Consider the following 14,624-nt stretch of genomic DNA (forward strand, 5'->3'; position numbering starts at 1 on the left):
TTAAAGAATTTAACTAATTGAAAAATTAGTAAATAGTATTCAGATCCAAGTCTCCCTGATTCCAGGTCCAGCACATCAGCTTGTATGCACTTTGCTTCTCAAGAGCAATTCTTTGTGTTTATAAAAACCTAATTTCAAAGAATTTATCCAAACAAAACTGTTTAATATTAATTGCAATGAAAAGGGTATATACTCTTTCCCATTAAAAAAAGAAAGGGGACCTCAGGGTAAATGGGACAGTATATGATAAAGATTTGAGTTAATGTATCCATAGAGCACATGGCCCATAGGAATATCTTGTCTTCAGACATCCTTTTCTCCTCTTCATAATGCATGTGCAATCCCAATTCCTTCATGAAGCTTTCCTGATTGCTCCAGTCTATACGGATCTCTTCTTTCCAGAATTCCTATATTACCTATTGCTGTTGTGCTTCATTTGTTCAGTTATGTCTGATTCTTTGTGACCTCATCCAAGGGGTTTTCTTGGGAAGATACTAGAAGAGTTTGTCTTTTCCTTCTCCAATATGTCCCCATTTTATAAATGAGCAACTGAAGCAAATAGGGGTTAAGTGACTTGCCCAGGGTCACACAGCTAGTAAAAATCTGAGGCCAGATTTGAACTCAGATTTTCCTGACTCCAGGGCCAGTGCTCCATCCATTATACCATCTAGCTGCTCTTTTACCTATTGTATATAGGCTATAAGTTATATTGGCATGTTATCATAAATCAATATGTGACATGTTATTTAGTTGTTTATTATATGTAAGTCTTGATTGTAACTTATTTCCAAGGACATCAAAATACAAAATAGAATTTAACTTGAATTTTCATGATGGGAGTATTTTGACCATCAAAAAGGGAAGGTCAGGGGTTAATTTCTTACACTTTTGTATTTCTCACAGTGCTAGGTTTAATAAATACCTGATGAGTGAATGACATTAGAGATTGTGTGGAGACATAGTAGGTAAGTCCTTACTTACCACACTGCTGTGTCCAGAATAGGAAGAAATGCTGGCACAATAAACTGTACTGAAAGAGGGGAAAGACTCGATATTGCCTTCTTGGAATTTACAGGCTAATAATATTCATTCATTTATTTATCAATTGTCTACCATGTACAAGATACATAGTTAACAATCAATTAGGACATAGAGGGTTTTATATAATTATCAATGCTTCAAACTCTGTATAGCAAGCATATAAACAATTATGTTAAAGTGAAGGATCCTGGAGAATCCTAGAGCCAAATGAGTTCAGAGTCCAGGACTTTCATCTACCCTAACAATCAGACAATTAGCAAGTACCTACTGTTCTAGACACTGTCCAGGATAAAGAGGTACAGTATGTGGGGAGGACACACTGTGCACTGGAAAGAAGATGAGGTCAGGAGGTCTGAAACTTAGTCTAAGCCCCAACACTAAATGGCTTCATGACTGTGGGCAGCTCATTTCATCTTTCTGGGTCATATTTTTGACAGATAAGCACAGGAGCCTTGGGAGGAATGGCACTTTCCAGACCACTAGTCCTTCATTCAGCCCAGCCCCCACAACTATCATTTAAACTAGAAACAACTTCTGTGGAGAAGGGGTGAACCATCCTTACCAACTTCCAAATGCTTCCCATAGAGCAAGCAAGCCGGCCTGGAGAAAACATCAAGGCATCCTGAAGAGACATAGAGGTGGCATGTATCCAATCAGTCAAACTATTACCATCATCTTGACCATCATCTCTCCTTAGACCTCTAGGGAGACAGTCCAGGACCCTGAACCCAAGAGCCTCAAGAATATCAATGCTTCCAAGTGCAGTGCCTACCGTTATCCAGGGAAGCAATCCTTGTGCAGACACAGCCTTGTAACTGCTCCTACAGGTGCTAAGATCACATCTGTTGAAGATCCAGAAAATCAGTGTCTCCGCTACTGTTAAGTGATGCAGTATCAGAAGCTGCTCCTTATTTTATCAGTGGACATGACATTAAAGAAGAGACATTATCATCTGCTTTGCCGCTGCTCTAAAAAAACACAGGACCTCTCTATCAGACAGGCAGCTGAAAGTTGCCACATGTGTAGACTCCTCTAGTAGAAACTGAGTTTCTTGAGAACAGACTGTGTTACTTTTCTATCTGCATCCCAAGAGCTTAGCACAGTGCTTAGCACAGAGTAAGGACTTTAAAAAATGCTTTCTTTGTTCATTATTAGTTTTCTCATCTATGAAATGATAGGGTTGAACTAGATGATCTTTGAGGTCCCATACATAAGCTTATAGAGATAGCATTTAGTAAATGCACACACATACATATCACACAGCATGATATTCATACTTAGAACATTCATTCTATCAAACCCAATATTTCCTTCAGTCCCTCAGATTTGAAACCTGTCACCCTCCACTTCAAACTATCTTCCACCTTTATATTCAAACTGCTAAGGCCTGTTGATCTCACCTTTGCACCTCTCTCCTCTGGTACAGACTCATGTCTGGGTTATTGTAATAGCCTGCTGTGGGTCAGCCAGCTGCAAGTCTCTCCAATCCATGCTCCCTTCAGCCACCAAAGTGATTTTCCTAAAACATGAGTACTACCATGTAACTGAGAAGTCCCCTCTGGCAATAAACTCCAGCGGCTCCTAATTGCTTCCAAGAGCAATTATAAAATCCTTTTTGGTGTTCAAAGCCCTTTATAACCTAACACACCTTCTCCCCCACCTTTCCAGTCTTCTCACACTTTAATGTCTGCCATGTACTCTTAGATCTAGTGACAGTGGCCTCCTTGCTGTTCCACAAACAAACTTCACCTCTTGGCTTTGGGCATTTTCTCTATCCTCCGTGCTTGGAATGTTCTCCCTCCTCATCTCTATATACTGAATTTTGTGTCTTCCTTTTCCAACTAAAATCCCTCTCCTACAAGAAGTCTTCTTCAGCATCTCTTAATTTCTAGTGCCTTCTCTCTTTTAATTATTTCCTATTTATCCTGTATGTAGTTTGTTTGCATATATTTATTTGCTTGTTTTCTCCCCCATTAAATTGTGAGCCTCTTGAAGGTAGAGACTATATTTTGCTTTTTTTTGTCTCCCTAGTGCTTAACACAGTGTCTGACACATTGTAGTCCCTTAAGAAATATTTGTTAACTGTCTTCAATTGAAGTCATATGGGTATTTCTTCTATCAGTCTTGATTGCACCCACTTCCATGTCTGATCTTACACCACATAATCATCTATATTTCCTTTCCATCCCTTCAGCCACCTCTTGTGAATAGGCCATCATTGGAAAAAAATGGTTTTGACCACTTGTATGTTTCCATTTCCCTTTGAATCACTTCAGAAAGTCTGGAGGGATCACTTTACAAGATGCCTCTGGGTGGACATGCCAAAAGAATGGAAATAATTATAGACTACATTATTACCCCAAAAGGATGATCAAGAAAACATTGAAAGCTCCCAACGTACATGCCTACTTTCCCTACTTTCCTACATGCCTACTGTTTGTTTTTTTTTTTTTACAAACTCTCTATGAGAATGCTATACACATATGTCAAAGGTATTCTTGCTGAAGACATGAGAAGGAACAGAAATTCTGCAAATTATTTTCTATGGTAGATAACTTTATAGTTACACATTTGACTAAAAGTATAAAATATGAGATCTCTGAGTATTTGTTATTCGTTCATTACAAAATAAAACATTTGCCTCAGTAGAGGAAAACGTAATCTTAACAGAGTTCCTTCAACAAAAAGTCTCATAGGTTTAATAAGATGAGAGACAACATGGGGTATTGGAAAAAGGACTGATTTGGAAGTCAGAAGGCCTGGATTTAAATTGGATCTATCATTTATTCCCTGTGTGACCTTGGGTAAATCACTTAACTTTTCTGGGGCTTAGTTTCCTTATATGTAAAATGAAGGGATCAGATTAAATGACCTCTGAGGTTCCTTCCAGTTCTAAACCTGTTACAAGATTGTATGACTGTCTAACAAATGCAGAGACAATTACATTCAATGATCATGGCATTATTCCCCTCAAGTAAGGTATAAAACAAGGAGACCCTGTTTAAGAATACACTGAAGGTGTTCTTCCAAATGTAAGGACTCCCTGTAGATGCTGAAGTACTTCATGTGCTCCTGTTGGCAGAGGATATAGTGCTGATTGCATCCAGTCCCAGACAATTACATGGCTTCCTCAGTGAGATCCATGATTACTCAAAAGAAATGAATCTACCAATGCCTTGATCTATATTTAGATTAAAGTCTAAAGATGGGAGCAGTAAGAGAAGAGGTTAGGAGTTAGTGACTAAGTGCATTCCTGTAGAGTTCAGGAGGAGTTGATTTTTGTTAATTTGGGTAATGATTACTAAATAACTAGTATTTGAAGGCTCTGAACTCAGAAAAGAAACACCCATTACTATTATTGAGATGATTGAGAAAGAGTACTTGGACTTAGGATAGACTTAGAATCAATTCATTTGGATTTAATGAACATTCATTAAGTTAATTTACTGTGTGCAATACAGTGTTAGACTAAGGGTATGCAAAAACAAATCCTGCTTCCCAGTTATAGGATCATAGGCAAGTCACTTAAACTTTCTGAACCTCTGTAAAATGGGAATCATTTTATATAAAAATGGGGACACACTTATAGGGTTGTTGTGTCTAATTAGACAATGTATGTAAAGCACTTTGTAAACTTTAAGGTGATAAGGTTAAAGTGGCGAAGCAGAATGCTGGACCTGGAGTCAGGAAGACTCATCTTCCTAAATTGAAATCTGGCTTCAAACACTTAGCAGCTGTGTGACCTTGGGCAAGTCATTTAACCCTGTTTGCTTCAGTTCCTCATCTGTAAAATGAGCTGGAGAAATGGCAAATCATTCCAGTATTTTTGCAAGAGAACCCTAAATGGGTTCATGAAGAGTTGGACATGTCTGAACAATGGTTAGAGAGAAGTCAAGAGCCTAGAGGCTTATCTAGCCTGGACTATATCAGAGCAAGGAAAATCTAAATAGAGTATGACTTATAATATCAGAACTGAGAAGATAGAGGTTTATGGTCTAAGTTCTAATTCTAAGATTCCACAAAAATGTTGCATAAGTCAAACACTGAAAAATACCTATTGTGATTCTATTGTCCCCATACATAAGCTTGAAATCTAATTGTAGAGACAACGCTAAAACACATGCAGTAATTAAAAAAACTCAAACAAGGTAACATATAATTATGTGCTAAACTGTGTGGTACAGATTATAAATGCATTAGTTCAGAAAAAAAGTTATGTCTGAGGCTGGAGTAGCCAAGTAAAGCTTCACAGAACTTTAGTGGGTTTCTAATTATCATCCTTTCAAATCATTAAATACTCTGGTATATGTGCCTCCAATGGAGGGGCTTAGAGGACTACAGTGGGAAAATCACGTGTTTGGGAAGGTGCTGTGATAGAACACTTTGGCCCTAGAAATAAAAGCAGCTGTTTCCTCATGGGGTCTTCGGGCCACATAGTCTTAGAGGAAACAATAGGTTGTTGCCTATTTCAGAATACTGTGCATCTGAGAGGCTGCAACGGGAACGCAGAAGATGAAGGGGCAAAGTGGTAAGAAAGGATGTAAGGATGGTGGAAAGAGAGGGAGAAGAGGAAAAGCGTGGTGAAGACCATGTATCTTAAATGAAAAGGACTTCAGAAATCGTTTTGTCCAACCCCTTCATTTTTATAGATCAGAAAACTGAGGCTCAGAGGGATTATGGAACTTAACCAAGGTCACACAAGTAGTTAAACACATTAGTGCCATATTTGAACACAGGTACTTTACTTCCAGGCTTACTGATATCTCAACTGTGTTACATGATTTCTGGGAAAGGGCAGGAAAAATGGGGAAAGGGAGACAGGGAACATGAAGAAAAGCGAGGAGAGGGGAAAGAAGCGAGCAAAGAAAAGAACGCGGAACGGAGGGAAAGAAATAAGGCTAGAGAGGAGAAAGAAAGGAAGAGAAAGGTGGGAAGGGACAGACAGACAGACTCCATCCTCGCCGGACCTAGGAGAGCGACTTCCTCCTTTTAATGGTCCTGCCCTGAAGAAGGCGTGGCCAGGAAAGGGAGGCACCCCGGTGCGGGCTGGGCAGAAGGCAGGCTCCAATGGGAACGGCGGGGTTTGCCCGCCCCCCACCTCCTTTGGGGCAATGAGAAGCTGAGGAGAGCGACGAGGGTGCCGGCCCTTCGGGGGGAGTTGGCTCCGAGGGAATCCTCGGCTGCGGTGGCGCGGGCTCGGACTCTGCCTGTCCTGCCCAGCTGGCCCACCGGCCCCGAACTCCCGCCCAGAGAGAAGCGGGGGAGGGCAAGGGAGGCTCAGCCGGAGGCCAGGAGGAAAGTGCGGGCTGCCTGGCCAAGGGGGAGTGCCTAGAAAGTTGTTGTCCTCTTCGGCGGAGCCATGATCCGGGGTGGCAGCCTTGACCTCGTGCCTGGGAGCCCAGCGGGTGCCCCACCGCTGTTCCCTCTGCTGCTGCGGACGCAGAGGTCTCTGCTCTTGCTGCTGCTGCTGCTGCTGCTTCTCGGGGGCTCGGCGCCGCTGGCACGGTGCCCGCAGAAGCGAGGTGAGTGGAAGCGGCCGCCGGCCCGGGGAAGACCCCAACTTTTCTGGCCCCTGCCGCCAGCCGGAGCTGGAGAGACTCCCGAGGCGGGGGGCCCGAGGGGGATGGAAGGGATGGAGAGAGGAAGGAAGTTGGATTAGCCGCCGCCACCTCTCCAGATCCCGTGCCAGGCAACCCCGCGTGCGGACCTCGGACCTTGATCCGGGGGTCGGGACAGCGGCGCGGCTTTAGGGAACGAGCTCCCGCGGGCTGAGTGTTTCTCCTCGCTCTCCGCACACTGCTCCGCACAAATGAGCGATCCAAAAGAATCTGCCTTTTTTGTCCGTGGTCAGTCTGCCTACTAACTAGCTGGTAGCTGAATTCTGATTTCCCTGGCTGCCAGCCTCCTGCGAAATGTCACAGCCCCGAGCACTTGGGCGAAAGGACTCTGTGTGTGCGCGCCTGTGTGTGGTAGAAGGGCTAGGAGGTATGAAGGGTAAAAAGCCCCCATGGAACAGGTATCAAATGATTTAGTAAAAAACCCCATGGAATGGAGCTGGTATCAAATGATTTTAAATATCTGTCACTCATAGTCAGCATTTAAAGTGCTGGCATTCCTTGGGGAAAGAAAGGTAAAAGCGACAGTGTGCAGACTGTGCCTCTTTTTAATAAATTAGTGCTGGGCTTCTTAACCTTAGGTCCATGGTCTCCCATGCCCACTCCTTACTCTGCAGGGTTCATAAGATAAATTTCAGAGTGTTGGAGGGAAAATTATATCGTTATTTTCACCAAACTCTAACTGAAATTCAGCATTTCCTTCAATTCTTTAGAAACGTTCAGAGAAGGTATCCATAGACTTCACTAGCATAATGCCTGGTGCATAGTAGGTGCCTAAATGTTTATTGACTGAATGTTTCTTCCCCCCCCTCCCCCCCCCCCCCCCCCCCCAGAGCTGCCAAAGAGCCCCAGGATACAGTCAGGTTAAGAATCTCTGAGTTAGAGTAATGAATACCAAGGTTCTTCCCTACCCCTGTAAGTTTGACGAGTCCCGTTGACTTGATTTAGCTTTAGCATTTGTGATGGATTCAGTAACTGTTGGCAATCCCCTCCTCTCCTAGCCTGTTCTTTTTTGCCTGATCTGGGTGCCATGCGTTATTTGACCTAGTTAATCCATACCTAGTTTATCCTTGAGGCTGAGAATCCACCAGATTAAAGTAGTAAGCAATCCCATGAGACATGTGTAACTATGATTTGTTAATCTTTCTTAATTAGCTGTCTAATCTGAATGAAGAAAAGAAGGGAAAGACTATACTGTGGCAGTCTGACCCCAGGGGATGCTTTTAATGCTCAAGCTGTCATTTTTTTTTGCCTCAGTTTCCTTTGGTTCTTCCTCATCCTCCACCAGACAAAAAAATGTTGTTATTATCTAAGAGTAGTGACTCTAAAAGAACCTGATCAGTGAGCCCTTCTGGACCATCTTATATAAAACAGAAAGAAAACTAAAAATAAACCGAAATATGGCAGTTTTCACAGTGCCGTGTGACAGTTGTTGGCAAGATTATAAGCATTAATTCGTGGTACTAATTAAGAATTATTAGCAATTCATTGTGAAAATGAATATGTTAACTTGAGAGGCATCATGGCTCAAAGGACTGAGAACTAGATTCAGTCAGGAAAACCTTGGTTCAGGTCTCACCTTTGGCAGCATTCAGGATGAATGCCAAGTCAACTACTTTCCAAGGACTCCAGCAACTAAGGATTTTTCAGTAAGGTGATTTTTCTAAAGTGTAACCATGTCACCCCTCCCTTTTCCTCTCAGCTCCTTTACTTCCCTAGGATGTTTCGGTGGCTCACTCTCATCTCTGGGATCAAATGTAATGTTCTTTGGCATTTCAAGCTGTTAATAACTTGATCACCTCCTTCCTTTTCAGTCTTCTTTCAAATTACTGTCCCCTACATGCTTTACAATTCAGTCAACCTGAACCTACTTGCTGATCCTTGAACATAATACTCCATCTCCCATCCCTGTGCCTTTGTACTGGCCATCCCCCATGTCTGGAATGCTCTGCCTTCTTATCCCCCACCTCTTAGTTTCCCTGGCTTCCTTCAAGGCTTAGCCCAGATCCTACCTTCTGCAGGAGACCTTTTGAATCCCATCCCCCATCACCTGTTAATATATTTATTCCCCATTCAGATGACCACCTTCATTTATTTTTTATATAACTTGTATGTTACATGTTGTCTTTCCCATTGGAATGGAAGTTCTCTGAGGGTAGGGATTGGGTTTGGGGTGTTTCTTTTATCTTTCTTTATAAACCCATCACAATGCCTAGCACAAAGGAAGTGTTTGGTAAGTGTTTGTGGACTGATTGATGTGTTTTGGTCTGAGAGTTTTCCTCTTCAGGAATTCCCTACACCAATGAGATCACGTTCCCTTTCCCTTCTCCCCATTCCCCCCAAAAAAATACCAAATTAACTTTTTAAGTATTGGAACTGTGGGTGCTATAGTATAGGTATAGTTGATTTTCAAATAACAACTGATTTAAACCATTCTTTTTCTTTTCAAGTCATGAAATACAAATTAAGGGCTATTTTTTAAGTACAAGAGATGGGTGAACCAAAAAATACTTATGATACCTACTATGCTGGTGTGTTTAAGGCTTTTACCCACGCTTCTAAATAAATCTCTAGATCTTTGTCCATCTAGTCCATTAACTAGACATTTTTTTTGAACATCAGCTTTCTGGGAGGAAGTTAGCAGTGTGACTATGTAAACACTTATAATTTGGCTTTAAATTGAACATGTCACTACAGATGACTGATGGAATGTGATACATTTCTTATGGCTACTATTTCCATTGCTATAAAGCATTATGAAAGTTGAGAGTGTTAAGGGACCTAATAAAGGATGAAGGTAATTTAAAATCAAATTTTAGATTTGAGAGCTTGAAAGAGAAGATTACAATTACAATTGTAATATGTAACAACTCACATTTATAAAGAGTCATAGATTTAGAGTTGGGAGAGAACTTAGAGGTCTTTCAGTCCAACCCTCTCATTTTCCAGTTGAGGAAACTGAGGCCCAGAAAGATTTTGACTTATCCAAAGTCATACACGTAGTAAATGGCAAAGCTGTTGTTTTTTTTTTTTTTTATTTTTTATTAATTTTTTTATTTTTTTAATGTTTAACAATCACTGCCATACAATTGCGATTTTATCCCTCCCCACCCACCCCCCACTACCTCCCTCCCTCCCCACGACTGCATACAATTCTGTATAGATTCTACATATACTTTCCTATTGAGTATATTTTCACTATAGTCATGCTATGTAGTCAGACTAAGATAAATGAAAGAATCCGTATAACAAATCAGAACATGATACACAAACAGATACACATACACAGACATGATCTGCTACATTATGTGAGTGACTTCCATATTTCTCTCTCTGAGTGTGGAAGGCATTTTGCCTTGAGGTCCACCATTGGGATTTTTTTTTTTTTTTCAGAAGTTCTTGTGTTATTACAAAAATCTAAGTCTACCAGAAAAAACTCTCACACACTGTGGTTGTTGCTGTGCATAAAGTTCTCCTGGTTCTGCTCCTTTCACTCAGCATCAGGTCACATAAGTCCTTCCAGGCCTCTCTGAAGTCTTCTTGTTCATCATTTCTTATGGCACAATAGTACTCCATTACATTCATGTACCATAATTTATTCAGCCATTCCCCAATTGATGGACATCCCCTTGACTTCCAGTTTTTGGCAACTACATAGAGTGCTGCTATAAATATTTTTGTACATGTGGGACCCTTTCCCATTTTTATGATCTCTTGGGGATATAGTCCTAGTAGCGATATTGCTGGGTCAAAGGGTATGCACATTTTTGTAGCCCTTTGGGCATAGTTCCAAATTGCTCTCCAGAATGGTTGGATGCGCTCACAGCTCCACCAACAATGAATTAGTGTTCCAACTCTCCCACATCCTCTCCAGCATTTATCATTTTCTTGTTCTGTCATGTTTGCCAATCTTATAGGTGTGATGTGGTACCTCAGAGTTGTTTTGATTTGCATCTCTCTAACCAATAGTGATTTAGAGCATTTTTTCATATGATTATAGATAGCTTTAATTTCTTCCTCTGAAAATTGCCTGTTCATATCCTTTGACCATTTATCAATTGGGGAATGACTTGCAAAGCTGTTGTTTTAAGAATCTTAAAGCTGTTTCCTTCAACACTAAAAGGTCATTAGCAGTACACCAGTATTACAGATGAGCAAACTGAGGCTCAGAGAAAATTTCTGTTTGTCAACTATCAGATAGCTAGTAGAAATACTAACTAGAAGTTGAATACAGGTCTTTTGATACCTAGTCCAGGGTTTGGGGTTTTTTTTCACTTCCTCTTCCAGACTGCTTCTCAGTAATACTAATTCATCTGAGTTGAATTTTATTGCAAAATTGAACAAATAAGGTTGGGGGGGGGGGGTAGAAAAATTGATGATGAGTAGTATCTACATTTACAGCTTCCTTAATTGATAGAGTGAGATATTTTGGTATTTTCTTCTCAAAGACCTGACTCAAATGATCCAGTTTTGACTCCTAGAAATGTGTTGCTTATTTAGGAAGTTAGGTGGTGGATCCAGTTTTTGTTATGTCTTGGTGTTCCATTTTTAGGAGATCAGCAGCAGCAACCTTGAAAAGAGGCACTCATCTCTCTGTCTTGGATGAATAACAGTTTGTTCTGCATGAGAAAAAAACAAGAATGTTTATTTCATTATCTTTGCTGTATTCTTCTAGGAGTTAAGAGCATATTCAAAAATATATAAGTATAAGGACCATTTTTGGAACTGCCAAACTTCTTTTTAAAGCTGGTTTAGGGATACAGAAATAGGCTTTTATTGTACATAGTTGACATTTTTCAGGGACATAATTTGATCTGTCGTGTATCCAAAGCCGTGTAACAATGAGCAGTGTTATAATAGGATTTAGTGTACGTACTCATAAGGCTGATAAGTGGGATTATTTTAAGTCATGCATGGATTGCAGTTTGGCAACACCACATTGCAGTGTTGGTCCCTCATATCTGCTTAAGTGAAAGCAAGTATTGGCACAAGCTGTTCCAACATAATTTTTATCACTTAGAGAATAAAATTTAGTTTCATAAGGCAAACTACTCCTTTCTTTTGACTCTTCTGGTTTAGATACATATGACTTATATCTGGTTTAGATACATATGACTCTGGCTATGATTTAGTCCCAACCTTATTACTTTAATAGCAGACTTTATAGAGCATTATGATGAGTATCCATGGATCAAGAAAAATATTTGTTTTCTATATGTCTTTTAAATGGAAGCCCTGTGAACAGAAAAATGCAATCCAGTGGAATAGCAGGCATGATGTCACCTGGACTACTGGTGTAGATAACTTTTTCCATTCATAAACACTTAATATTTACACTAAATATTTCAGGAAGGAAATAGGTTACACTAAAACAACTAAAAATGGTTCAAAGGATATTTGTAAAAACCAAGATTTTAACTTTGATAATATCAAAACAAGATTTTTGATCTCTGTTTTAGACACTTGATAACCTGCTAACCTCAGGGTGCTAGAAACAGACTTGGGGGATGAAAAGGAAAAGCCACAACCTTAAATAAATGAGTTGTCATTTATTTTTAAGCTATTTAGAGAGAAGTTCTATTCATGACATGTTGGAGGGTTTTCATTTATTTGGAGACAAAATAATATGTTTATGCAAACATTTCTGAGTTTATGGAGAATAGACATAGAATGTAGAATCTATTGTTATGTGTGTTCTATAACTGGTTATAGGGATGTCAGTCACTGTGTACGTTAAAAAAACTTCATTTCTTTCACCAATATATCTTTCACTCACTCAACAAACACTGGAAAGTGGAATACAAAAGGAGCAGAGAATGTAGCCCTCTTAGGATCATAGACCTTAAGCTTCCATCTTTAAGGCCAACTCATCCCCTCCTCCAATTTTACACTGGAGGAAACTGAGGCTCATACAGGTTAAGTGATTTGTCCAAAGGCACACAGGGAGTAAAAGGCAAATTGAGATTTGAACTCCGTTTGCATGACACTGAATTCAGCTCTTTTTTGCACTCTACCATATAGCCTTGAAGACATTGTTCTTTATTTGAGGCATCAAGATATATATAAATATGAAATGATTCCAAGGCAAAGTAAAGAAATGGTTTCTATAAGACAACTGCTGAAAAACCATTTGGTTTTTAGGAACGTCTGAAAAATTTGTTTTTTAAAAGACAAAATTTATTTCTAGCTAGGCAGATTTGGGGAATTTAAGTGAAGAGGAAGGAACAACATGGTTTTCCATCCTCTTCTTCCCCCTCCCCCTTTAAAGAATTTTAGTCTGTGGGAGCAATTTGTCTTTTTGAAGTTGAAAAGTCATGTTGATGTAATCTTCCAGATGTTCAGGCCTTAGTTGTGGTTAAAAATAGTTGTTTGTTTGGGGGTGGGGGATTGTTGCTGGTAAATGAAGAAGTCATATGATTATTTGTGGCTGCAGTTCCTTATGTAGAAATAATAGCCAACTTTTGGGGCTCTAGTAGAGTGAGTTAAGAGTCAATCCTGCAAAAAAAAATCTCCTTTTGGTATAAGGGAGGAGGAGGAAGCTTGAGGAGAAGGAAACTGGAGGAGGAGGAGGAGGAGGAGGAAGAAGCTGGAGGAGGAGGAGGAGGAGGAATCTGAATATTTTGAAAGAATGCTGTCTTATAGTTTGAGAGAATGGGGTAGAGAAAAATGATATATGATTTAGATTTGAAAACACATATTGAAAATGTGATTATTGCCATCTGTTATAGGACGGCATCAATCTTATTTGAACAAAAGATCGTGGGAAGCTCTGAGAAATTTTTGCTGGGAATACCAAGAAGGCTCTTGAATCAGTGGTCCATGGTAGTTTTAGTTGAAAAGACAAGGGCATGGGCTTGGACAAGTGCTATCTAAGTTGATGAATTTATTCTTTTGGAGGATTTCCAGAATCCTTAGGAGAACCTGGGTTTGACTCTCACCTCTGACAGTTACTAATCATGTGAACCTGGGCAAGGCACTTGGCTACTCAGAGCCTCAGTTTCCTTAATCCTTACTATTATTAATATAATATAAAATTAAACTAGATAATATGATATGATATGATATGATATAATATAATAATTATTATCCCCTTATGGGGATAATTATAGTACTCATCTCACATAGCTGTTGTGGGGACCAGATGAAGTAGTATAAATAGAAAATACTTTTCCAGCTATATGCCAATGTCAACTATCCTCCTCCTCCTCTTCATCATCATCACACATTTGCTCTACATAATGTCATTTTGTCATGTCTTGAAAGTCTTCTGGATCATCGTTTTAGTAACAATATGGGTTTGTTTCCTTTGTTATTCATCTTTTGGTTTCTGTGCTGTTTTGAAGTTTGTAAGAAACATTAGCAGAAATTCCAGGTTTTTGTTGTTTACAGAATCCTGTGGTAAATGCACATTTCAAGATAATTTAATGATTTATACGAAAGGCTGCCAGGAATTATTTGGAAACTCAGTAATAAGGAAGGATTTTATCTCCAGGTTTTGCTTCTGAGCTCTCTCACTTATTTTTCAGATGACTTGGGCTTTTCTCCCCAGACAGTCTCCACAAACAGACCACAAATTGCTTATAAACCCACCTTCCCCTCCAAAGCAATTTTTAATCCTTTCTCTTTTCCTTTAGCATCTTCCTCAGGTATCATCTCTTTCATGAAGATTTTCCTAATTCAATCCTACCCCTTGACCACCACTCAAAGTGGTTCACACAAAGCGATCCCTCCATCCTCGTTTTTCAGTGTTTCTTTTTATGAATCTCTCCTTTCTCCTTATCACATTCTATCTTGTATCACATTTATTTGTGTAAATGGTATTCATCTCTATTAAATTATAAGCTTCTTGAGGATATGGACAGTTTTGCTTTCTATCTTTGTTATCCCCAGGACCTAGTATAGTATTTTGTGCATAGTAGGGACTTCATAAATGTATGGGTGTCTATTGATGTAGTGAAAGGGGTGGGA

General features: G+C 39.8%; 1 protein-coding gene across 1 annotated transcript in view; it reads left to right on the plus strand.

The window, feature by feature from the left end:
- Positions 1 to 6,067: 6,067 nt before the first annotated feature.
- Positions 6,068 to 14,624, plus strand: part of DCBLD1 (discoidin, CUB and LCCL domain containing 1) — a 109,804-nt gene continuing 101,247 nt past the window's right edge. The window contains exon 1 of the mRNA XM_072643141.1: positions 6,068 to 6,563. Within this exon, the coding sequence (XP_072499242.1) occupies positions 6,401 to 6,563 (163 nt within the window). The 5' untranslated portion in view covers positions 6,068 to 6,400. The remainder of the gene's footprint in view (positions 6,564 to 14,624) is intronic.

This window comes from Notamacropus eugenii, chromosome 2 (genome assembly GCF_028372415.1).
Source record: "Notamacropus eugenii isolate mMacEug1 chromosome 2, mMacEug1.pri_v2, whole genome shotgun sequence".
Taxonomy (NCBI): Eukaryota; Metazoa; Chordata; class Mammalia; order Diprotodontia; family Macropodidae; genus Notamacropus; species Notamacropus eugenii.